General features: G+C 33.1%; 4 protein-coding genes and 1 long non-coding RNA gene across 5 annotated transcripts in view; 1 reads left to right on the forward strand and 4 right to left on the reverse strand.

Moving 5' to 3' along the window:
- Positions 1-89: 89 nt before the first annotated feature.
- Positions 90-968, reverse strand: mRpS14 (mitochondrial ribosomal protein S14). The gene is made up of 3 exons (XM_065359136.1): positions 703-968; positions 425-619; positions 90-335 (listed from the first exon to the last, which is right to left on the reverse strand). The coding sequence occupies exons 1-3, from the start codon at positions 754-756 to the stop codon at positions 153-155; spliced, it is 432 nt and encodes a 143-aa protein (XP_065215208.1). The 5' UTR covers positions 757-968; the 3' UTR covers positions 90-152.
- A 1,484-nt stretch (positions 969-2,452) lies between these two features.
- ATPsyndelta (ATP synthase, delta subunit) lies at positions 2,453-3,540 on the reverse strand. Its single transcript, XM_065359135.1, has 4 exons — positions 3,384-3,540; positions 3,054-3,208; positions 2,801-2,968; positions 2,453-2,724 (listed from the first exon to the last, which is right to left on the reverse strand). Exons 2-4 carry the CDS (start codon positions 3,186-3,188, stop codon positions 2,524-2,526), a joined length of 504 nt encoding a protein of 167 aa, XP_065215207.1. The 5' UTR covers positions 3,189-3,208; positions 3,384-3,540; the 3' UTR covers positions 2,453-2,523.
- Positions 3,541-9,060: 5,520 nt separating this feature from the next.
- Positions 9,061-12,084, reverse strand: LOC135841911 (protein DENND6B-like). Its single transcript, XM_065359133.1, has 8 exons — positions 11,612-12,084; positions 11,241-11,513; positions 10,983-11,168; positions 10,666-10,901; positions 10,372-10,571; positions 10,032-10,303; positions 9,739-9,951; positions 9,061-9,660 (listed from the first exon to the last, which is right to left on the reverse strand). The coding sequence occupies exons 1-8, from the start codon at positions 11,768-11,770 to the stop codon at positions 9,463-9,465; spliced, it is 1,737 nt and encodes a 578-aa protein (XP_065215205.1). The 5' UTR covers positions 11,771-12,084; the 3' UTR covers positions 9,061-9,462.
- Positions 12,085-14,210: 2,126 nt separating this feature from the next.
- LOC135841918 (GRIP and coiled-coil domain-containing protein 2-like) lies at positions 14,211-21,261 on the forward strand. Its single transcript, XM_065359139.1, has 16 exons — positions 14,211-16,824; positions 16,927-17,016; positions 17,119-17,443; positions 17,516-17,613; positions 17,699-17,830; positions 17,922-18,079; positions 18,166-18,391; positions 18,467-18,634; positions 18,739-18,945; positions 19,030-19,262; positions 19,356-19,536; positions 19,633-19,821; positions 19,919-20,021; positions 20,101-20,333; positions 20,411-20,519; positions 20,611-21,261. The coding sequence occupies exons 1-16, from the start codon at positions 14,458-14,460 to the stop codon at positions 20,667-20,669; spliced, it is 4,878 nt and encodes a 1,625-aa protein (XP_065215211.1). The 5' UTR covers positions 14,211-14,457; the 3' UTR covers positions 20,670-21,261.
- Positions 21,262-23,979: 2,718 nt separating this feature from the next.
- The window catches only part of LOC135841922 (uncharacterized), a 30,364-nt gene continuing 28,708 nt past the window's right edge, over positions 23,980-25,635 (reverse strand). Inside the window, exons 2-4 of the long non-coding RNA XR_010558022.1 lie at positions 24,543-24,640; positions 24,333-24,461; positions 23,980-24,211 (exon numbers count right to left, since the gene is read on the reverse strand). This is a non-coding gene — a long non-coding RNA (uncharacterized LOC135841922). The remainder of the gene's footprint in view (positions 24,212-24,332; positions 24,462-24,542; positions 24,641-25,635) is intronic.

Raw genomic sequence — 25,635 nt, forward strand, 5'->3', positions numbered from 1 at the left:
CTGGACGCTAGACTTCCATTCCATTACACAACATTTACAACAAATGAAATGAAGAGATATTACCTTCGACACAGAAGAAATGCAACCAGTTGAGATAAACAAATATATTCAACAATGCATTTTACAAAAATATCTAAAGGCAATTACAACAATTACCATCTCGCTCTCATAATTCCAGCCAGTTTGTTATAATCTGCCAACTGCTTGAATATTATTCTACTCACTTTCCAACGTACAACGTTACCTCTCCCTCTCGAAGTGATTGCACATCTACCATAGACTTCCCTGATGGCAGCATCTCTCGGAACTGTTGCAATTTCGTGATTGGCGATCTCCTAAAGTTCGAAAAAAATATTCATGAAGTGATTATCGATCACAATATACTCGTACTATACGACCATTACGCCGTTCATTTGAAACTTACTTTCAGTTCCGGTGGCAAGAGGTCGGTTTTACGCATCGCATTTAGCCTTAGTTTAAAACGACCGTATTCTTTCAAAGTCATACGTTTTCTTTGATCTTTCATCATACTCCATTGAGGCCAGTTATTCTTCGCTCCAAAGTACGGAAGCTGATGGTGTTTGTTTCTTTTTAGTATTATACTGGAGCCAACAGCGATCTATTATCATCAAGAATCATCATTACTCAAAACACTATAAAATTAAAAAGGTCTCCAACTTGAATTCAGTGAAAACTACAAACCTTTGATTCCATCATTTTGAAACAATTCTGCACCAGCTGACCAAAGAGAGACATTCTCAGTCTTGAGTGATTATGATTATTTTAACGAATCGAATGCTTTCTAATTAATACTATGATCACAATTTAGAATTTTGTCTCATTAATCTACTTATCTACACACAGTTCTTTTTCGGCGTTCAGTTTCAATTTACAAATTTTTGCTTATCAAAACTCAAAAATTTTATTATCAAATTCGCCGGAGTACCGACTACGAATGAAAACCTTGGATTGGATGAACAAGTTTGGTATTTTTCACGCTAGGCGAGCAATAGGCGCTGTAATCGGTGTCATTGGTCATTGACCTGCAGGGGCAGCAGTGAGCAGGGGATGATCAATATTGATGAATTTCCAGAAAATATGAGAAAATTAAAATTATTATTGAAACTTGCGAAAACTTTTTTATATTTCTAAAAAATTTAAAAATTTTTAAATATGAGGTAGGCCATATACTTATTTACTTACAAATTTTTGAAATTTTCCATCATTTCAAAAATGAAAATTGCTCATCATGCTCATCAAAATTGGAATCTCTAGCGACTCTAGCGCCGTATCAGTATTTTCCTTATTTCCTATTTCCTCACAATACCTGAGGATTAAGTCGACATGTTTTGAATGATATCAGCGGTCTCGACCCAATTTAGTATATCGACTGACGACTTATCGAGCCATTCGAGCCAAAGTAATTTCTCTTGAGCAATTTGTTGAAGTTGAAAACCTTGAAAATTTTGAGATTTTTATCAAAAATGATTTCAGATTTCTAACTCTCATCAAATTGAACATATCACACATTTTATTGCCCACTCAGAGATTCAGACTAAAAATATTTTTTTTCCAAGCTTTAAAAATGTAGGTCTGAGAAACCGATTTTTAAATTGATGAGAGTTTTCACTATGTGCAATTTTTGGATCTTCCTGTAGCTGATTGCAAGAAGGTTATTGCTTTCTGCTTAATTTTGCGTATTCACTCTCAGAGGATAAATTAATAAAGGCACCGGAGACCACTTGATTAATGATTTGTATCTGCATTTTATAAAAAAAATAATCACATGTTCAAAGTTGAAGTTAGAGATGCATTCGACAATAATCCCTCTTTGAAATTACCAAATTTATTCAATTTGAAAGATTTTCTGTACAAGCACAAAATTCCTCACATTAATAAATCTGCTTCTGGTATAAAGAAAAACAGCACTGATTCGAATTTACATACAGTGGTCAAGACAGCTTAGACAGCAGTAAACTGAAACCAAACGCAGTTAATAAACCAATACTTCAGAAAAATAATACGTTTCAAAAAATGGTGAAATTACCGTAACAAAAAAACCTCCTCCTTCTTGAACAGGTCATAATTTTGGCAACAGTAGTTCCCCCAGAGACGCGATTGATAAAATTGAAAATTCTGAAAATATTCTATACGATTTCATGGTTCAGCTCAACGGAGTATCGGATATTTCGAACAATGTGAATGTAAGAACCTATGTACATGACACTTTCCACGAAACAATATCAGAAAAATCGTACACTCAACTTTAGTAATAATTGAAATACCCTAATTAAATTTTTATTACGTTGGAATATTTTAGAATAATATTTACTGATAAACGACGAATAAATTCTTTCTTTTTTTTTCAAAGTGAAACGACATAGTAATATTAATGCGAAAATAATACGACAAAATGCAGGTTAAATCGCCCCTGCGATAAAATTTCACGACGTATCTTACAAATTTTATATTTTATACTTTACCTAACACAGAAATGATAACAACATAAATTAATTACACTTATTAAGCATTCAAAGCTGCTAGGATAGCTTGACCAGCTTCAACGGCGATCTGAGCTTCGGCTTTATCAGCTTCCGAGCTGGCCGAAGCGAGTTGTTTTTCGGCCTGATGTAAAGCTTCGGTGGCATTATTTTTATCGAAACTATCCAGAGGATGAGCTTCTTCGGCCAAAATTTGTACAGACGAATCTTCGTTAACAGTAACCTATAGAAAGTTCAATAATCCAGTAATCAATATTCCCAAAATAATGTTCACTGTGGAAAATCATTCTATAACTTACCGATCCACTAGAAACGAAGATTTTCTTAGCGGAGCCATCTTCTTCGTAAACAGTAACAACGCCCGGTTTAAGAATAGTTATCGTCGGTACGTGATTAGGTAAGATACCGAATGCGCAATTGAAACCTGGTACATCAACTTGCTTTACACTTTGATTCGCGTAAAATACCTGACAAACCGAAGAGAGCTTGATATAGGATCAAATACAGCGGACGTTGAAGCAAGAGTGTAAATGAATGAAATAAAGAACATACTTTATTAGCGGCAGAAAAAGTGAAATCCATTTTAACATCATCGGCGTATCCTCTTGATAAAACATTCCTCAAGTAATTAGATCTTTTAAGCGATGAAAGTAATCTGCTAGATTGTGATCGTAGTACCGTTGCCATTGTGAATAGTGGGAATATACCTGGAATTTCAGTAAAATAATGAGTAAAGTGTATTTTGAAAAAATCCGAATGCTGAGTATGTGATGGAGGTGTTTCGAATTCGTGTATTGGAAAAATTGGCTCACGAACACGAAAAGAATCACTTCTCATCTACATAGAAGTAAAACATTTTAGCAAACATGATTATCAACTCACTTGTAGTGGAAAATAGAGGTATAAACCCTTAATTTTCAGAAAAATAACCTTACAACACTATTCAAGTACATCAACCAACTTTGAGCTTGAAACGCTTCCCAGGATAATTGATAATAAAAGTTCAAACCGGGTGAACACTATTTCAGCACCACAGGAAACGACTAAACGTAGCTAGCGAACCTACAGAATATTTGGGTAAACTAATGTTTCAGTCAACGAATTTTAAATTTATTTTATTAATTAAAATAAATAGTTTTCAAATATTTCAACATTTCAACTTCAACTTTCATTCAAAACTTCAAAAGTATAATAAACTTTCAACTTTTGGTCCTTTAAGGACTTCAGAAGTTTGGCCTAGTTTGGCCTGGAAAGTCCATATGAGGAGCTTGGTGACAAAGTTAGACAAACGCCACAGGGTTGATTTTGAGAAAATCTATGTTTTTTGTTACAAAAATATACAGCATTGTAAAGGCGGGGGATATTTGACAAATTGTAGTGATGATACTGAGTAACAAAAATACAAAAAATATCCTTCCACCATCACCCCCCACCACTAATAAAAAGAACCTGAAAATGCACTTGTCTGATTTTGAAACCAAGATGAAGATAATTTGAAATTGAAGCTGTCTAGATCAGTTAGGTTTTGATACGTATAGGATTTTTAACCCTCTTTCCATTCCTGAGGTCCCTTAGTTTCAAAATAGTAGGTACATAAAAGGTCAAAAAACGCGATCAAAGTTGCGCCTTAGTTTCAAACACGGACATGTGAACATTATCTTAGTTTCAAAATGAGACATATCCTATCATCTTAGTTTCAAAAACAGACATATCCTGGATATGTCTGTTTTTGAAACTAAGACAATTTGCACATGTCTGTGTTTGAAACTAAGGCAAAACTTTGAGCACGTTTTTTACCCTTTTACATACTATATTGAAAATAACAGACCTTGGCAATGAAAAGAGCGTTAAAAATCCTATAAGAATCAATATCTAACTCGATTTTTGTAGAAGTGGCGTTTGTCTAACTTTGTAACCAACCTCCTCATATAATTTCACATTGGAAGAGAATAATGATCGTTCATCAGAACTTTGAATACAAAATTAATGTACCTACTAGATAACCCGTTTTTTGCGCATACTGCGCTCTTCTTCTAGACGTGATTTGTTCATTTTGAAAATTTTGAAAGTATCTTTTTTCGCGTATAATTCCCAAAAAGTCTTGCTTTTTGCTAACATTGTTATTGTTGCTTTTTGCCGGAAATTGTGAAAGTTTATGGCTGTTTTAATAATTGACAGAAAAAAAATTGTTTCAAAGCAAAAATTCCAATAATTGTTACTTTTTCATCAAAAATAACCCTTAGCGTAAATTGTTCTCTAAAATATCCTGAAAAGCATCACTCTGTCATCGCTTTATCATTCATTAAAATAATGTCCTACTTTTCTACAAAAATTGAAAAAAAGTATCAGCTTTCTTATAACAATTGCCTGAAAAGTCATGGTTTCATTTAAAGTTGGCAAAAATTTCAAGTTTTAGGCAAAATTGCGAATTAGGCTACCTACTTATCACTTTTTTAGCAGAAGTTGCTGAAAAATTCCAAAAATACTTGTTTTTTTTCCTACAGTTGAAATGAAACTAACACATCGGATTGGATCTAATACCACATAACTGAAAATTTCAAAGTTTCACTTAACTTTGACCTGGAACTTTTTTAAGATTTCTTCAAAACTGCGAATGTGTCAAAATGTATTTTATGGCAAGCTTTTTCTAAGCAGACTATGAGTACTCTAAATATTGGTTCGGTACTGGAGAATACTTCAATAAAATACTTAATTGACACAATTTTAGAAATATTCCAAGATTTCCGAGTCAAAAATGCAATTACAAATTTCCTTAAAACGTGATTCTAATTTTGTCAAGGACTCACAAAAAAAATTCAACCCCCTCAGTTGAAAAATCTAAACTCCTACATATAACAGTAGAGATTTTCCCAAATAGTCCGAAACTTGCATAAGTTGATGAAAAAGTGAGATGCTAGATATAACCACTCCAGAACTCAAAAAAATGAAACCATGGTTCCAGGATTAATTTTGATACCCAATGTGCTAAAAATAGCACTTTTTCATGTGTACATCAACACCGTTGTTTTTCTGTTTTGAGCTATTTAAAAACTTTTTAAAGCTCCCTTCAGAAACTTTTCAACTTTTGATAAAAACCATTACAACTAAAGTTTAAAAGCTATTTTCAAATTAAAATATTATTGAGTAGTAGAGAATACTGATTGTATGAAGCTTTTTCATGTTTTTTAAGCTTTAGGATTTCATTTAAGCTTTCTTCAAAACTGTGAATGTGTCAAAATGTATTTTATGGCAAGCTTTTTCTAAGTAGACTATGAGTACTCTAAATTGGTTCGGTACTGGAGAATACTAACTTTTTATGTCATATCTGAAGCTTTCTTCAAAATTTCACGAATATGGTCAAAAAGTATTTTTCGGCAAGCTCGATATAGGTAGACTATACATACTTTGAAATATTCATTGGGCACTGGAGTATTCTAATTTTTACATCATATCTGAAGCTTTTTGAACTTTTTTCAGCTTTAAGCTTCCTTCAGAATTTTGCGAATATGGTCAAAAAGTATTTTTTGGGGAGCTCTTTTTAGGGAGACTATACATACTTAAAATATTCATTGGACACTGGAGAATTTTAATTGTTCTTATGAAGTATGACGCTTTTTGAACTTTTTAAAGCTTTAAGCTCCTCCATGACTCACCCTACAACCTCACCAAAAGAATAACTCCAGATTCGAACTCTACGACCTCGAAAACATATCAATCGACATATCACACAATAATATAAGAAGCATTTGACATTTGAGCTTTTTTGAACTTTAAGCTTTTTTCAACACTTTACGAATATGGTCAAAAAGTGTTTTTGGCAAGCACATTCTAGGTAGGCCATACATACACTAAAATAGTTATTGGGTACTGAAAAATTCTAATTGTTTATGTCATGTATAACGTTTTTTGAACTTTTTCGAGCTTTGAACTTTTTCCAAAATTCTACAAATGTGGTCAAAAAACATTTTTTGGCAAGCTCTTTCTAGGTACACTATACGTACTTGCGCGTATACATCGACACAGTCATTTATACTGCCTTGAACTTTTTGAGCTTTTTGAAGCTTTTCAAAGCTTTAATCAGAACTTTCCAAAGTTTTGATACCACAACCCCACCAAAAAACTGACTCCAGATTCGAACTCTACGACCTCGAAAACATATCAATCGACATATTACACAATATAATATAAAGAAAATATGACATTTGAGCTTTTTTGAGCTTTAAGCTTTTTTCAAAACTTTACGAATATGGCCAAAAAGTAGTTTTTGGCAAGCACTTTATGTACAAAGCTTTTTCAACTTTTTCGAGCTTTAAGCTTTTTATAAAACTTAACAAATATGGTCAAAAAGTATTTTTTGGCAAGCTCTTTCTAGGTGGACCATACGTACTTTCGCGTATACATCGTCACGCTTGTTTATACTGTATCAATTTTTGAGCTTTTTGAATCTTTTGAAAGCTTTTTTCAAAACTTTTTGAACTTTTGACCAAAACCTGCACAACTACGGGTCAAAAGCTTTTTTTTTGAGACATCGTCGAACAAAATCGGTTCGGCGGTTCTTCCAAACGAACAATCACAAAAAAAAACACCTTGCTATTAATATATAGATATTGAGCTTTTTTTGAGTTTTAAAGCACAAATTTTTTGTGAACTTTTTTCTTCAACATTTGACTTTTTTAGATGCTCTTTCAAGGTATAATATACGTACTACTGTGAATACGTGACATATGCTACATATCGCACCTCGGGAGTAATAAGGTGACATCTCAAAAAAAATTGATTTTGATGTTTTTGCATTTTTGGGGCTTGTATGACCCCCCTCAACCAAAAATAACACTTTGAGTTGGGTACAGTATCTGGATCATGTAAAAAACCCAAATGGCCTAACTCAAAATCTCAACAACATTGCAAGTTGTTCGGAGTTATAAGGTGACATCTCAAAAAACTCCACCTTTTTTGAGCAAATTTCGTACATACAAAGTGTTAACAAACAGTTTTGATTGTTTTGAATGTTTGTCAGTTAGAAATAGTCACAAGGAGTGCATTTTTTATTGGTTTGTACCAAATGGAAAAAATTTTTTAAATTGATCACTTTTCAGAAAAATGAATTTGCACATATAATGAAATTTTAGTTTTTTGAGAAAAACTCAAAAACTAAGCACTCTAGAAAAAAACTAACGACATTACGTCGATATGAAATTTTTTTTGGACGCTTCCTTTCGCCTCCACATCAACTTTAATGAAAGGTGCTAACTCAAAATGTTTTCCAAACATTGAAATATTTCCTCTTTAAGATTTTATTTTTCAAAGTGTTCTTATGCTAAATGAAGGTAGGATACCAGATCTTTAAAAAGGAGGTGTTATTCATTCCTCACAATTAATTATAAGTTGATAAAAATAATGAATCATGTTTTAAAAAATAAGAAAATCACTCTCCTGTAAAATTTTACTTTTTTGAGATGTCACCTTATTACTCCCGAGGTGCGATATAGGCTAAAATCAATTATTGAGCTTTTTTGAGCTTTAAGGCACAACTTTTTTGTGAACTTTTTTCTTCAACATTTGACTTTTTTAGATGCTCTTTCAAGGTATAATATACGTACTACTGTGTATACGTCGAATGCGCTACGTATGGACATAAATCAATTATTGAGCTTTACAGCGCAACTTTTTGAACTTTTGATTAAAACCTGCACATCTACGGGTTAAAAGCTTTTTTTTGAGACTTCGTCGATGAAAATCGGTTCAGCCGTTCCTGAGATCTCGCTGTCACAAGAATCCGGTCTTAATCTTAATAATTACTTATATAGAAGATATAGAATCATTTGTTGAGCTTTTCTGAGCTTATGACAAAAAATTTTTGTAAGCTTTTTCTTTGACATTTAACTTTTTTTTATGCTCTTTCAAGGTATAATATATGTACTACTGTGTATACATCGAATGCGCTACGTATAGGCTAAAATCAATTATTGAGCTTTTTTGAGCTTTATGGCGCAACTTTTTTATGAACTTTTTTCTTCGACATTTGACTTCTTTTGATGCTCTTTCAAGGTATAATATACGTACTTCTCTGTATACCTCAAGTTGGCTACGTATAGACAAAAATCAATTATTGAGCTTTTTTGAGCTTTAAAGCACAACTTTTTTGTGAACTTTTTTCTTCAACATTTGACTTTTTTAGATGCTCTTTTAAGGTATAATATACGTACTACTGTGTATACGTCGAATGCGCTACGTATGGACAAAAATCAATTATTGAGCTTTTTTGAGCTTTACGGCGCAACTTTTTGAACTTTTGATTAAAACCTGCACATCTACGGGTCAAAAGCTTTTTTTTGAGACTTCGTCGATCAAAATCGGTTCAGCCGTTCCTGAGATCTCGCTGTCACAAGAATCCGGTCATAATTTTAATATATAGATTAGCCATTAGGTACTTTTATCAAAACATATTGTATTTCAAAAATTACAAACTGCATTAAAAACAAGACAAAAATTCTAAAAATAGTCACAATGTCAATTACTTGCATCCAGGGTAAAAGAAAAACAACAAACAAAACAATAATCAACTTCAAAATATGTACTACACGATATTTGAAAAATAAGAAAAAAAATTAAAATACCTTTCTGAGTTTTCGTTTCATCTTCAATGAAAAGTGAAAACGAAAATGATACAATAAAATCAGAGTTGAACTTAAACATATCTACATTTATAAAAACATGAATACACATAGCGCTATACAGCGATTAAAATTGAGTAAGTAATGCCATAGCAACTTTTAAAAAATCACCTGATCGATTCTCTCAGAATCCAGTTCCATTACAAAAGAAAATTACGCATCAAGATTCTCACTCATTCCTACATTAATAATAAATAATTATTCTTTCGAAATTTTCATAAAAACAGTCTCACAGTTCTCACCTCTCACTCACTGAATTACTCGCTGCGATATGAATAATACATTTGTCAACTGATATTAATTATGTTTCGAAGATCTTCCGGTAAAGATAGAATTATGTCGTTCAGTCTATTCTTCAGTTGTATTTGAATTATCTCATTTAATGGTAAACTTTCGCTATCGATTTCTTCAATTTTTGTCTTTATTTTTAATATCATATCGACTATTTCAACTTCTTCTTTGCCTTGCAGCCATTCTTGGATATTCTGCGGAATAAACACAAATTAATTTCAGTTCCGACTAATTGATGGATACAATCGCTGTTGTAAATATTTTATACTCACCATGTGAGACAATGCCTCTAAATGGAGAGCTTTCAATTTTTTGTGCATTGCTTGATACCGAGTATGATACCATCCACTGAAATTCAGCGATCTGAAGAACTTTCTGTACAATCCTTCCCAATTACCTTTAATCGTGGAGGTAAGTTGAGGACCTGAGATATCCAAAGACGCGATGAAGTCATCTGGATTGAATGGTAATGGATGAGGGGCAGCCTAAAACGAAATAAAATTATATAAAATGAAGCTACGTTTACATATGTATATCTACAAACATCGAATAAAAATTGGCTTACTTTTAAAGGAGGTATGTTCTTTTTGAGAGGCATCAATGTAGACATGTACCTTTCTAATGGAATCATGAAGCTCTGAGTTAATTCTAATAAATGCCTTCTTAAAATGGCCGATTGGACTTCACTAGGTCTTTTCATTTGCAATCCTTTAATTAATTTTCTAATGACTAACTTATCTTTACTAAGGAATGGCTTATAATGAGTATAGACACCGGTTTTCGCATCGAATAAAGTGGTGTTTCCGTTTTTGCGCAGCTTTTGTTTCCCAACTGAAACTAGTAACATGTCGAAGGTCAGCCAATTTGCAAAGTTGAAAAAAAATTGCAAAAATAAGTCAATTTACCTGTCTTTGATGAAGTGACGTTTTCAGATAATCGAATAATATGGGGCCAATGTTGCAAAGTCTTTCCGAAAAATGGATTCGTGACACCTAAAATCACAGAAGGTGGACTTCTCGTTTTGGTCATGAAATCCTTGAATTCGCCGTCGTGAATTGTGAAGTATGGTCGGTAATCTGCGTTGTACATCAGAGGAAAAATCATGCTGAAATGACAAAAATATATGAAATTTTTACAATCAGTATTTCAATTTTCTTTTGTTCTTAGTTTCGATGAGATTTTTCAGCATCCCAACGTACCTCACTAAAGCTTGCACAAGTTTCGAGCAGTATTCCGGTGATGGAGCAAGTACCACTAAAGGTTCACCCGTTATTACCAATTCCCACAACACGTGAATATGGGAAATCACCGAAGATAACGACTCGAACATATTCAAATCATAAATTGACGGGTATAACGTTGAAACCGAATAACTGCTGAATGATAGGGAACTCGACGAGAGATGATTAACAGTAAAATCTCTCGGAATTTGCTTCTACAAAAATAAATTACCAAATATTAATACGATGATGTTTACTTTTCTGTTTCATTTCTCGTTATTAGAGGAGTTACTCACCTGAATGACATGTCCGAATAAAGGTAATTTCACCGAATCCCCAGGCATCGGTGCCTGCCATCTGTTTATCTCGTGGCATGCAGCTTCAATACTTTTCAGTCCTTTGTCGAAATACTCCGGAGCAATTATACTACAAACCTCCGAGAAGAGGCTAATGAATGGCAAACGTGATATAACGATGACACTCTGCGAAATACATGAAAACGATTATTTTCATCAACTCAGATCGTTTCAGGAGAAGCCCTAAAAATGACTTACTTTTTGAAAATATCCTCTAGGAATACTTTGATCTTTAATTTGCCTGAAGTATACGAATCCGAAATAATAATGAGGATTGATTCTTAAAAATACAGGACATTTATTATTGTAGGTTGTATGACACTGGGTCAATTTGGAAGCCCTTGAGGATTGCTTTATTCTTATATGAAACTGAGTATCGCCCATGCAACTAGAATTCGAGTCAGGAAACGCTAAATAGCATATATTGGTTTTATCTTCTTCGGTGAGTATTACATTTGGTGGGTAGACTTCCTGTGAATGCGATAACAATTAGCATTATTACGTATTATTATTTACATTATTAAAACGCAATCTGCGTCTGTTCTGCTACAATCTGTTCATCAAATTACCTCCATCGCCTGCCCAAGTTCTAAATCGAATGTTACGACGCATATGCAATGTATCCAATCGAAAATACGATTCCATTGGTCCGAATCAAAGTTGGATTTTTCATCGACATCGAGTCCTGTTTCACTGGACGTAGCATTGACCGGATTTGTAGTCGACATTTTTCAGCAAAACTATCAAAACGGAAATGAGTTGTAACTACTGGGAACTACATCCGTGAAAAATACAGGTGTTTACTTGAGCTTTGAGCTTATTTACGAACATAGGTAACACCTTATCAAAAACTGATAACAAATTTTGAAATTGAAAAACTTTCCAAAATTGAAAAAAATTAATCATTAGCCAACCATTAGCTCACTATTCACACTATTCACACTATTACAAGTTGAAATTCAAATTCGACTTTTCAGTCGAGTTGAATGCAGTTGAGTAAGGTAAAAGTTATGTAAAAGGTGATAAAATAATTTCAATTTTGATCAAAATATTTTTTTATTTAAAAAAAAAATGAAAGTTGATTGATGCGATGACGCTTGCTTGACTGCCTCTGCCTTCCACCAATGAAAACTGTTACTCACAAGAGAATTAGTTAATTTTAATGACTCTAGATGGCGCTGTTCTGATAAATTTTATCAATTTTTTTTTGAGATTCGGCGTTAACATCTCGTGGCGGCGCCACCATCGACTTGCTGAAAGGACTAATCGTTAGCCGCCGCAAAATTGGATTTTACTCCGACCAATGAAAACGCATTCCCACACACATAAGGATAATCATGATAACAAACTTACAATTTTTACTTGAAAATAGATTCAAACTGTCTAATTTTGCTATTTCGCGTGATATTAATTTATTGTTTCAATTATTATTCATTACAAATGACTAATGAGTAATTTTTCTATGCAGTACCTATGCAATCATGTCATTTCATTTATTATAATTGATAACTGTATGCAAATCTTGCTCGCGATTAGTGTTGGGCAAATTCGCGAATATTCTTTTTTTGCTTGCGCATGCGCAAGAATATGCGCGTTTTCCTGCGCATATTCCGCAGATTCTTTTCAAAAAATAGAACATTATTGCTTAGTTTAGAGATAATAGGAAACTTTCCATGAAAAAGTTTCAAATTATCAAGGAAAATTGGAAATTTTTAAAGAAAAGTAGTGGTAAAACTTGTAAACTGTGGAAAATTGAAGAAAAATCTTCAAATTTTTTGAAAAAAATCATGATTTTTATTTTTTTGAGAGAATATTCTCCAAGCATTCGAGAATATTCGCGAATATTCGCGAATATTCTCAAACGCTTGGAGAATATTCTCTCAAAAAAATAAAAATCGGGATTTTTTTCAAAAAATTTGAAGATTTTTCTACAATTTTCCACAATTTACAAGTTTTACAACTACTTTTCTTTATAAATTTCCAATTTTCCTCAATAATTTGAAAGTTACCAAAACCTTTTCCCTATTATCTCTAAACTAGGCAATAATTTTCTAATTTTTTGAAAAGAATCTGCGGAATATGCGCAAGAATATGCGCATATTCTTGCGCATGCGCAAGCAAAAAAAGAATATTCGCGAATTTGCCCAACACTATACAACGGAGACATTTATAGACATTTATGTAATGGTAAAAAAAATTTCAAAGTGCTTATGCAGCTGTGTAGGGAAGGTACTTGGACAAGTGACTAAAAAAGGAAAACAGGTACACGATTGAAAATTTTTGAAGAATAAAAATAAAATATATCCGTATTATCCGTTATCTTATCACAGATAGATAAATGAAGGAGTTGAAAAATCTGAGTTCATTTTTTCCCCTCAAAACTTGATTTAAATTACTAAATTAGGTTCAACCTCAACCTATTTGATAAATGAATTGGAAAATGAACAACTTCTGGAGTTCTGGATTTAAAATTTTCGATTTCATTCAATTTTAAAAATGTATTTGTGCATTCTTTGTCTTGTGCAGCTCTTGAATGAGTTTGAGTTTGAGGCTTCATTGAGTGATAAATTCTTCAAAAATTTTCAATCATGTACCTGTTTTCCTTTTTTAGTCACTTTTTCATGTATCTAGCCTACACAACTGACAACACAGCTGCATAATAGGTAATTTCGTTTATTTATTATAATGTAGTACATAAATATATATAGAATATTGCTGGAAAATTTAAATTATTCAATATTCACTTAAATATTTTTCTAATTTGAATTAAGTATTTCAATTTCCAGATCATGAGTTTTTAAATTTTATTGAATAAGTACTGCTACAAATTATAATATTTCAACTTGAAGTATCTGGTACACTTTTGTAAATAATTCATTTTTTAAAAGCAATTTTCTCAATTCCTACGATCGCCGATGTCTTAAAAGTGATCTTGAACATCAATACTCGTATAAAATAAAAAAATTCTACAAAAAATTGCAAAAATTAAAACAAAAAACAAAAAAAAAATCACGCTACTGTACGGATGAAATGAATACGCAATACTTACCAACGCGCTAGACAAGGACAAGAACGTCTTAACATATATCTATCTCTTTCTAACGCGCTCGATCGGGTCACGTGGTATCGTAAGCGTTCCAGTGTAAGAGTATAGAGTTCAGTGGTTGTTGACTCCGAATTGTTATCACAACAATTTTGAATCGTGTCAAAATTTTGAAAATATTTCAAGTTAAATTGCTTAATAATTTTGTGAAATGAAATGAATAGCTGATGGTGATTGTCAACAGTGTGAAGAAAAATATGCTGTCCTTTTCTCCGCCACAATCATCGTAATTCGGATGCCGTTGATATTCGAAAAAGTGAAATACAACATCACAACAGCCAAGTAAAAATACAGCTTTATTGCTCGAACAAAATGAATTTAGACAGAGCTGATGCAGTTGATACACTAATGCATTTATCAATCGAAACGCGAGAATTGATCGAAAATTGTGAAAAAGCAACCGAAGAAACGAAACTTTACAAATCCAAAAGTGAAATCTTGGAAGAGGAAGTGCGTCGAATCAGCCAAGAAAATGAAACGCTTAAACGAGAAAATCAAAATCTGCGCGATAAATTGAAAAAAAATTCATCCGATGGAGAATGCTGGATATCCATTGTGAAAAATGCCAATCAAGAGCTGAATAACGTGACTCCCAAAGTATCTCAAATTTTCGAAAAACTACGCACTCGTGAAAATGCTCAAATCCAGTTAGAGCGGGAGCTCTTCGCATTGAAAGAAGAAAACGCCAAACTGCTAGTCGTCATTGAAGAGAAGAATGAACTGGCTGGTAAACAAAACGCTGATTTTCTTAATATCCAGAAAATGGTGAACGATTACCAATTGGAAGTTGCCAGACTTGACACCGAATTGAGACATTGTCATTCTCGCGTTTCGACTCTGAATGAGAATCTCGAGTTGATAAATGCTGAAAATTTAGATCTAGCTGAGTACACAAACTTTAAATGTTTATTGAAAAAATTCGGAGCCAATGAGGATGTAAACGAAGTATTCGTTAAATTACAATCTTTGTACGAAATAGAAGAGTTATTCGATAAAAAACTATCACCTCATATTAGTACACTGACTAGCGATCAAACAGTGAGTAATTTAATCGAATGCGACCAAAATTCAAACATCGTCACCAAAGTGAAAAATTATCTCGAAAAAGCTTTGAACGTGATAGAAAAATTAAACGAGAATCACATCCGCTCGAGTAACGAATACGAGACTGTAATTCAAACCAAAGACGACGAGATAGCCAAGCTCAAAGAGCTCTCCTGTCATTTAGGTTTATACAACGAAATCATGGAGAAAACTTTGAAACAATGTCGCGACAATGCTAAAATGGATAGATTCGTTGAAGAAAGAACGAGCCGACTGATCGATGCTAATAAAACCCTGCACGATAATTTCGAACAGCTCACACGTATTTACAAATATTGTTATCGTTACAACGACCAACTATTCGCTAAATTCAATCAGCTACGTTCTTGGTATAGGATTTTGAAAATTCGAGTTAATAAAATCACATCCGTTAGCGACTCCAATGCAGAATCATCAGCTCAAACCTTGCCACCATTGAGCGATTTCTTCGAAATGATGGACGAATTATTCGGCGAAATAGACGTAAAAAGGGTAGATTTCGATAAGCAAACCGAAGATTCGAATCAGATATTTGAAAACTACGAAGCCAGTTTGGCAGCCAATGACCATCTGAAAAATACAGTCGATAATATGACGATGGAAGTGAAACGATTGACTTGTCAAGTTGAACAACAGATGAGTGAAAAAATACGTGAAATTGAATCGTTGAAAAGCGAGGTGGATTCGGTCAAGACTGATAATCATCAACTAGCGAACAAAATCAAGAACTGTAACAACGAAATTATCTTGCTTTCGACCGAAAACTACGATTTGAACGAAAAATTATCCATAGTTTCTCGAATTGAAAACGACTACGAAGCATTGAAAAGCGAATTACAGTCAACCAAGGGTAAACTCGACCAGCGTGAAAATCATCCCAGTACAGCCATCGCTAACGTAGATAAAGTCTTCCAGTTGCGTGACTCTTGCGCCGAATTGAAGCGAAAAAACGTCGACTTGAAGGAAGACGTATCCAGTTTTACCAGTACTTTCGACGTTCTGTTACAACGAACTGTTCAACTGGTCAATAGTACAAACGCTTCCAATTCCAATGATCTAAACAAGCAAAAACGCAGGACTGCAGATTTGAACGCTCTGCAAATCAAGTGTTCGCAATTCAAACATGAAAATCAGAATTTAAAACTCACTGTGGAAAGTATTCGTCGACAAATGCACGACGAAATTTCATCGATGCAGAATAACTTGCACAATGCGCTCGTTTCTTCAACTCAAGATAACGTACAACCTTCTAATATCGTTGGCTTGTTGAACAGTTGTCGAGATTTGAAACAGTTCAATCAACAAATCAAAAATGAGGATTTCTTTTCGTCTGCGATCGATATGGTCGAAAATGCTAAAGGCACCTTATCGAATAAATTAGAGAAAGTATCCCAAGACTTGAACCATCTGCAAAGTAATTTGAATGCAACCGTTGATGCTAAAAACCAATACAAAGAATCTGTTTGCGTACATTTGCAAAGTATTTCGAAAATCGTGCAAGACTTGAGAGCATTGCGTGAAGTACTTTCCAACTTGGTCAAAACGCTGGTTGCAGACTTTGCTCAATTTAATTCTACGATGAGACGAAATATTCAAGTAAATAATATGATCCTTTGATTGTTCAGCATCCGATGAATGCTTTGGTTTTAGTATTCGTTATCATTCATTTTCTCTTTTTTTTTTAAAAATTTGTTGCAGGAAGCGATTGCAAATACTTTTGATAACGTAAAGCAATCCATCGCGTTGAGCAACGAAGAAGTAATCAAAGAAATGCAAGAAGTAAATTCGGTAGGTTTGTTATTTATCAAAAATTGATCTATCGTTCAAATAGCACCGTTCGTACATATTATTATTTCTATCTGTTTATTCATATCCATCTACTTGTTGCAGGAACTGAAAAATCGCAGCGAAACTATTTTCGTATTAAATCAACAGATAGACGAATTAAAAAAAGAGAACGTTAACTTATCACAATCGTTAGCTGAGCGAGAAAAACTGGTAAACAATTTGAACGATCAAGTTTCTGACCAGCAAGCTGTGATTACCGAAAGTGAATTGCGAATAAATTCCATCAACGATGAAATCAAGAAGAGAAATGACGAACTGTCCGGTCTAACGGAAATTTTGGAAAATACGAAAGCCTTGCTACGATCTAAAGACGAAACTATTTCAGCTTTGGAGAATGAAATATCTAAATCCAAAGATAACCAAGCAGGTACAACTACAGTGTTTTTGAGCTCCTATTTACATGTGAAATGAGATAACACTGACTATTTTTTGTATTTAGCCGATGGAGACGTTTCAAGTATGGGAAATATCAGTCGAACCGAAGAAGTTTCTCGCTTACGTGACGTTGAAGATAGTTTTGAAGAACGTTATATGAAGGTAAAGAAATGTCTATTGTTTTTCAATTTAAAAAAAAAAAAAACTTGACTGGAATTATAATACATTTTTTATTTATTTTCATCAGTTACGTTGTATTGCTGTGAAAATGAAGAAAAACATCGCCGATTTAAATCAGCAATTGAAAAACGAAAAAACCCAATGCAACGCAATTCAGAGTAAACTTAACGTCGCCATTGAACAAGCAATGAGAAATCAGGTTCGTTTTACTTTTGAATTTTAGTCGATCATATGGTACTTCTCTATTCTAAAACGTTGAATATTATTCTCATTTTTATTAAATTACACAGGCCTTACAAGAAGAATGTGATCGAATAACCGATGAATTGGAACTGAAAACGAAAGAAATAACCGAGCTGAAAAAAATTATAGTCGAAGCGGATAAAAAAGGCGAAAAAGCTGAATCCTCATCTAAACAATGCGAAATTTTATCTACACAAAAAAATGAGTAAGTTGCTCCCAGCTGGTATTCTCAAAATTATACCATTGATTTGAATTTTGAAATTAATAAAATTGTAATATTTGTGTTCGTAGTCTCGAAATGGAAATGAAAGCCCTGAATTCGATGGTAGACCAATTGAAGAAAGAAAAATTTGCCGAAGAAACTATGAAAAAAGAAATGGAAAAAGAAGTGCAAAAATTGAAGCAAAAAGTCAAAGAAAACGAAGATTCGCTGAAAAAAACTCAAAATGATTTAGAGCAAGCTAACTTGGAAGTGAGAAAACGTGGTACACTAACATTGGAGATGCGAGATTACGAAGTATGTCTTTCAATTTAGAAATTTTTTTGACTCTAGTATGAGATTAGTAATGACATGCTTCGATTAATTTTTTAGAAAACGATTTCTGATTTGAACGAAAAATTGAAATCGAAAAATGCAACGGTTGATGAGTTGAATGAAAAAGTGAAATCGTGCGCTGAATCTAATGTATCTTTGGTCGAACGTATAAAAGGATTAGAAGAACAGATTTCTTCATTCGGAGCTAGCAGCAAAGTAGCAGATGTCAGTATGATCGTTTTTTCTAAAAGTCCTTCGTTTTCTTCGATCAAAAAAAAAAAGGTTATCGAATAATAATTTATAACGCTAAATTTCTTTTTTTTACGCAGGAGCAAATATTAAATTTGAATAGAATAATATCAACGCAGGAAAAGGATTTAGAAACGAAGAATAATACGTTGAAACAATTGAAACAGAACGTGGAAGAAGAAAAATCACAAAATGAAAGCCTTACCCTTCAATTAGCCGAATTGACCGTTGAAACGAATTCGTTAAAAGAACGTTTGAAAAGTATTCAAGAATCTTCCAACATTCAAGTAAATATTTTACTAGTTTCAATAGTATCGTTGATTCGTCTTCATCTAGAATATCCGTAAATTAACTGTTCGTTTATTTTACAGCTGAAAGTATCGCAGAGTAAGATGAAAATTCTAGAAGAACATCTAAAGAAAAAAGAAAGCGAATTCGAGAAACTGAAAGAAGATTTCGAAGCTTACAAAATACGCGCTCATAATGTACTTCAAAAACACAAAAATGAAAATAACTCGAATAATAACGAAGGAAAGCTTGAAACTAAAATCAAAGATTTGAGCCAGACTGTAAAAGAGCTGAGGAAACGTTTGGATGATACGCTGTAAGTTGTAATTCCCAATCAAAAACGTATTAATTTTTTTTCGAACTCGAAGTGTTACTTACTTATCTCTATTTTGTTTTTCATTCATTGTAGTGTGGATTTGGACAATCATAAAACAGAAATGAAATTACTCGAAGCTTCCAAAGAAAAACTCCACGTTCGGATGAAAGAAATACAAGAAGGTTTCGTTGAAAAAACCAAAGAACTTGACAATACCAACGTAGAATTCAAATCGTACAAATTGCAGAACGAAACCTTGATGAAATGTTATAAAGTATGTTGGGTTGTTCTTTTTTTTACTTCGTTGTTTACAATGTTTACTCGAGAGCAATTTCTATTTTTTTAATACCGATCTTATTTTTTTACGTAGAATGAAATCGAACGTTGGCAAAGTTCTTGTCAACAACTCGAAGCGCAGTTGGAAGAAGAAAAATCCGCCAAAGAACGTGAAATTGCAGACGAGCGAAAGAAAAGTGTTACAACTCTTGATGAAAAAAAAGACGACGACGTTTCACCTGAAAAACTTGATCATCGGAAACATTCCAAAAATGAAAAACCGGTAATTTTTGCAAAAAAAAAAAAATAATAATAATGAAAAGTTCTATTTGAACGACGATTATGGTTTTATTTTTGATGCTGTTGTTTTTGTTACGCAGTTACCGGCCAATCACGAAGAAAAAGTACGCAAGAAAAGTCAAAATCATGAATTGATGTCACTAGAAAAACTACTAAAAACCGATATAACCGAAGAACATCCAAGTAATCACATACTTTTTTTTCCGAAGTGAACTGAAATACGTAGTTACTCACGTTGAGGCATTTGTTTTATTATAAATAGGTTCGGAATCAAATGCTGCGGTAGAAGACACTGCTGAATTGAGAAAGAATATAGAAAAACTAGAAAGCCAGGTCGCTTACTTGAATGGAATATTGAACGAATCGGAGAAAAACGCTGCTAATAGCGAACAACATGTCGCTTGGTTGAAAGACGTAAATAAACGATTACAAAAGACTATCGACAGAGCTCCGCATCTACAAAATGGCGAATATTTGAAAAATGTCGTGTTCAACGTAAGTAATGCAGTTATTAATTAGGACCGAATTTGCTACGATTACGCGTTGCTACAGTATGGCTATTATGATTTTAGTTTTTCACGTTTCCTGACGGCGAAGAGAAGTGTAAACTGATCACCATTTTGGAAACTTTATTACAATTGACACCGGAAGAAAAAAATATTCTATCTGCGATCGCGAAAGGTACCTACCTTATTCAGTTTTATTTTATTACTTTGCTAAGTTTCAAATGAAATTTACTTACCTCATTTTCATTTTTTTTTTCAATTCTCAGGTGAACGTAGTGAGCAAAAACGTTCCTCCGGATTTGCTTCGTTTCTGAAATTCGGATAATGAAAATGAATAATTGATTATTCAGATCCTTGTTCGTATTTTTAAATTGGTTGCGCTGAACTGGATCACCTGAAGATTCTGATCTCGATCATAAGTATTTGTTTTAAAAAATGTGGCGTGCTTTATCGACGTTGCACTCTACTCCTATATCGATACTAATCGTGATGTTTTGTTTAAATATCAGCAGTATTGTATTTAAATAAACTCGGAGCCGTCGAAGTCGAATCTTTGAAACCATTAGAAAAATAATCGTGATTAGTTATTTTTGTTCCTACAGCGAAATTATTGTGCTGTATATGTTTAATACTTAATCTGTGATTCTAGTGTAAAAATGTTTTGTTTGAATTTCATTTTTTATTTTGTCTCGTCCCCTCTTTAAGGGGAAATAATATCTTCGTACCTATTATTGTATCTTTGTTCTTATTTTTATTCTTTTTGCTTATTTGTTAACTACGTGTACCTAGGTATTTTATTTTTCAATTCTTATTGAATTAGGTGTACTTCGATAATGAAATATTTATGTAGCCTATAAGTTACCAAATTTGAAAAACATAATTGTCAACAATTTGAATAAAGAAATTATTAAAACTTGGCCAAATGTTCAATTGGGTGTTGGGAATTTGTGTTCAGCGGTCTAAAATGACAGGAATTATTTGATGACCGAAAATCACTACCTTTCAAAAAAATCACTTCTCAAAATATTTTCACCTCCCTCCCCCATCAATTTTTCAATTTTTTTCATATGAAAAAAATTTAAGTTTGAACTTGTAATTTTTTACACTGGAGAATACGGTTACATTAATTTGAAATCAATTTCCAAAGTAAAATTTTTTCAAATATGAAAGATGCAGGATTTTTTATGAGTAGGTATACGCAAAATCGCGTACATGTGAAAAAATTAAACAACGAATACTACCTCGAGTAGCATGTAGGTATATGCATTTATTTCCTAAGCATCAATAAATATAATTACATCGAATAAATCTTAATACAACTATAATTCGTACATCGAATAGACTCTTATAAATATGTATGTAAAATGGATCAGGTAGGTAAAAAGAAGCCTATACAGCAACGAAAAACGTTGTAAGACGTCACTACTCTAAGCAAATGGGTATTCTTTAAAACTGTACAATCAAACAAAGAAACAACAAAAAATACAAATGAAGATGATAAATGCAACCCACCACTGAGAAAAATTAAAATATATTGTACATAAAAACAATAGGTACAACAAACTTAGTACCTACTAATTAAAAAGTTAATTTGAAGGAAGATTATTAGATTGATAAATTCCATTTACCATTTATTAATTGAATATTTCTCAACATTCAATATTGAAATTGAAATTACTTATGTGGCAGTGGCGGTTAGTCTACTTTACACAATTGTACATGACATCTTTTTAAATTCTTCTAAATGTGCGTAAAATGTCCTCAACTTTAAAAATTTTAGTTATATATCTCATTATTCCACCATGGTGCGTCAATACATTACCGACTAATGGTGAGAATAAAATACCTCCTGGTTCACAGGATGATTTACCATTACCACTTGATGGAGTTAAAACAACTCTCAGTTCACAGGAACAGTTAAAAAAGGTAAGCCATGCTGGGTAATCTTAACAATGAATTTCAAATTACTTTACCTGATCACAAATTCTTTTGCATTTTAGGAAATGGCACCCTTTGAAGATTTGTTTGGTGAATTCAAGGACGCTGACTCTAAACAAGATAAGGTAGAGGGGAAAATATATGGAAAACTGGAGGAAATAATAAAACGAGCAATTAAGGCTGAAAATAAAAATGAAATGCTCTCGGAAGATATAGGTGGTCTGAAAAAAGAGAAGGTAGCTACTTATTTAATTTTTTATTCTTTTCAGCATTACCTATGAGGGCTTAAGGGCAAATACAAAAATTACTATATTCGTTTTTGACTGCTTTCTTTTTCTAGGAAAATTATTCACTACCATTTCAAAATGAACTTTTTTTTAGGAAAGGATCATAAGAAGCGTTCTAAAAACCTTTGTTGTTCCTTATATGTGTCGCAATTTTGAATTGTATGAAAAAGTTTGGGACATTGGTGGTGATGATAACAGTAAAATTAACACTGCTGATAATGAAAACACCGATGCTGAACGCCTTGATTTAGATACTCAAACAATGTCAAATTACAAACACCACAGAAAGGTATGGGAGAGAATATTAACAAATTCGCCTCATCCACTAGTGCAGGATTTTAAACGCAGAATTAACTTGTTGTATCCACAACTCAATCCAATTATGATAGCGAAAAATCTTGGTTTAGCACATGCATTACTACTAAATAGGCCTAATGCAAAGCATGGCGTCATCAGCGACGAACCTGAAATTGTAAAACTTATAAATCCAGATGATCTCATTGTGGCATTGAAGGTGTGGGGCGCTTTGAAAGATCCTGTAATCCTAGGTATTATTAAAACATTTGACCAGGTTATTTCTGGGTTATAGAGTGCGAAAAAAGATCGTTGATTTTGGTAGTAGGTAGTTCTGTAGAAACTTTTTGAAGTATTGTAGTTTTTCTTTTTCCTAGAAAATAAAGGTGGATACAAATTTTTAACCTAAAAACTTCAATTATCAATGGATTTTGTCACTCCTAAATCAAAATTTGTACTTGACAAGTGAATTAAGATGTTTACTTTTTTGTAAGATTTGATTTTTTTTCAAAGGTACCCAGTGAAGTCGCGAAAGGAAGGGGGGCGTGGAGGTGCGAGTCGCCCCCCAGTCAAAAATTCAGTCGTCCAAATCGTCCTGTATAATTTGTCGGAAAAATCATTACTTTGCCGAAAAATTTATTCATCCGTAGAGCTACTGATTTAAATTTCATGAATTAAAAAAATATGTATAATTGAAGTCAAGTTTGTAATCTGTGTTATCGAGTAATTTTCATTTTAAGTTGACGTACACAAAAATCCAGTCTATGAACGATATGAGAAACAAGCCACATTACAGTGGACAAAGACAGCCTATTTTTGGGAGAAATTAGGAAATGGCTCACTTCCAAAAGATAAATGTTGGAGATCCCGTGACGACCTAGGTCATTGCCATTGAAAATTATTTGTTGATCGAAAATCGCCACTTCTTAAAATATTTTCAACTCCCTCCCCGATCAAATTTTTCATTTTTTTAGTTTGGACTTCGTAATTTTTTACACTGGAGAATACGTCTTCATCAATATCGAGAGTACAATTTTTTCAAATATGAAAGATTGAGGATTTTTTAAATGAGAATACGCAAAATCGCGTAAACGCGAAAAAATTAAACAACGAGAATACTACGTCGAGTAGCATGTACATATTGTATGCGCATTTATCAAGCGTCAACAATTAAAATTACATCGAATAAATCTTAAAATGATTGTAATTACATCGAAATAGACACTTATAAATAGGTAAAACGGATTAGCTAGATAAAAAGAAGCTCTACAGCGACGAAAAACGTTGTAAAACCGCTATCTCCAACCAACGCCACTCCAAGCAAACGTATTCTTCGAAACTGGACAATCTAACAAAGAAACAACAATAAAAAATACAAATAAAGATCATTGATAAATGCAACCCACCACCGAACAAAATTAAAATATGTACATAATTATGTAAAAACAATACAGTATAGGTACACTTACAGCAAACCGATGATCAAAGAGATAAACTACCCGGAACATCTGGTCGTTGGAGTAAATGAAGCACATCAGAGAATTTTCATCCCAATTATCCAGGACTCATCGTGGCACCGAGAAAAGTAGGTACCTCACCTGTAAAAAAAAAAAAGAAAAATTGAATTAGGTAGGCCAAACATCGACATAAGATTAGGAAGGGTAAAATAAAGAAATCACCTTGAAAAATTCCCGCAATTGAATACCATGCTATTTCTCCAAAACAGCAAGCGAAAAAAAACGTAATTCTAGTGAAAAATAAAATCCAGAACCGGAACCTGAAACAAAAGATATAAAATTAAATAGCAGGTGTATTGTACCTTCCCAATATATAACTCGGGTTTCTGGCAAGATCCATTAAGCGAATAAGAGTCGAAGAAATACACCGGATTCAAAATGGATGGTGAAATATGGCAATGGGAATGGGAAGTCGATCCATTCATTTCGGCACAGTCCTAACTATACGGGTGTCCGGGGAGTGGTGGTACAACCTTCAGATTTGGATAAAACCGGGTACGACTAAGAAAAAACGTTATATGAACAGGTTGCCTATCTTGAAAATTGAAGGGGCAAGATTACATTTTAATAATAAGCAAATAAAATGAAAATTTTGATGATGGGAACTGGCAGTACTTTGAAAACTGAGCAAATTTTGTCCCCACAAATTTTTGCCCAACTTGAAAATTGAAGGGGCTATGATCACATTTAGAATGAAAAAAGATTCGAAGAAAAAATCAATAGCAAAAATGGATTCTAAATTCAAAATTGATCAAATTTTGTTCTCTTCAGTTTTTGGCCCAGATCAAAATTGGAGGAGCTACGCGACACTCAAAGTATGAGAAATTTCAAGGGTTGCTCAATTTTTTTGAAATTTCTTTTACTTTAAATGTTGCGTAGATCCTTCAATTTTGACTTACGGAAAAAATTGAAAAGAACAAAATCTGATCAATTTTGAATGTATAATCCATTTTCGCTATTGATTTTTTCTTCGAGTCTTTTTTAATTCTAAATGTGGTCATAGCCCCTTCAATTTTCAAGTTAGGCAAAAATTTGTGGGGACAAAATTTGCTCAGTTTTCAAAGTACTACCAGTTCCCACCATCAAAATTTTCATTTTATTTGTCTATTATTAAAATGTAATTTTTCCCGTTCAATTTTCATGATAGGCAACTTGTCCCAATGACGCTTTTTTTAAGTCGTACCCGGTTATATCCAAATCTGAAGTTTTGACATCCACTCACCAGACACCCTGTATAGGTAATTATGTAAATTCG

This window comes from Planococcus citri, chromosome 3 (assembly GCF_950023065.1).
Source record: "Planococcus citri chromosome 3, ihPlaCitr1.1, whole genome shotgun sequence".
In the NCBI taxonomy this organism is placed as follows: Eukaryota; Metazoa; Arthropoda; class Insecta; order Hemiptera; family Pseudococcidae; genus Planococcus; species Planococcus citri.

Coding starts and splice junctions, on each gene's coding strand:
- mRpS14 (XM_065359136.1), bottom strand. CDS start 756: ATGTCTCTCTTTGGTCAGCTGGTGCAGAATTGTTTCAAAATGATGGAA. Junction 620..702: donor TCAAAATGATGGAATCAAAG/GTTTGTAGTTTT, acceptor TGATGATAATAG/ATCGCTGTTGGCTCCAGTAT. Junction 336..424: donor TCTTGCCACCGGAACTGAAA/GTAAGTTTCAAA, acceptor TTCGAACTTTAG/GAGATCGCCAATCACGAAAT.
- ATPsyndelta (XM_065359135.1), bottom strand. CDS start 3,188: ATGGCAACGGTACTACGATCACAATCTAGCAGATTACTTTCATCGCTT. Junction 2,969..3,053: donor CTTTTTCTGCCGCTAATAAA/GTATGTTCTTTA, acceptor TCGGTTTGTCAG/GTATTTTACGCGAATCAAAG. Junction 2,725..2,800: donor TCTTCGTTTCTAGTGGATCG/GTAAGTTATAGA, acceptor AACTTTCTATAG/GTTACTGTTAACGAAGATTC.
- LOC135841911 (XM_065359133.1), bottom strand. CDS start 11,770: ATGTCGACTACAAATCCGGTCAATGCTACGTCCAGTGAAACAGGACTC. Junction 10,572..10,665: donor CTTGTGCAAGCTTTAGTGAG/GTACGTTGGGAT, acceptor TTGTCATTTCAG/CATGATTTTTCCTCTGATGT. Junction 9,952..10,031: donor AGAACATACCTCCTTTAAAA/GTAAGCCAATTT, acceptor ATTTCGTTTTAG/GCTGCCCCTCATCCATTACC.
- LOC135841918 (XM_065359139.1), top strand. CDS start 14,458: ATGAATTTAGACAGAGCTGATGCAGTTGATACACTAATGCATTTATCA. Junction 17,614..17,698: donor TTGAAGAACGTTATATGAAG/GTAAAGAAATGT, acceptor TATTTTCATCAG/TTACGTTGTATTGCTGTGAA. Junction 18,946..19,029: donor AAGAATCTTCCAACATTCAA/GTAAATATTTTA, acceptor TTTATTTTACAG/CTGAAAGTATCGCAGAGTAA.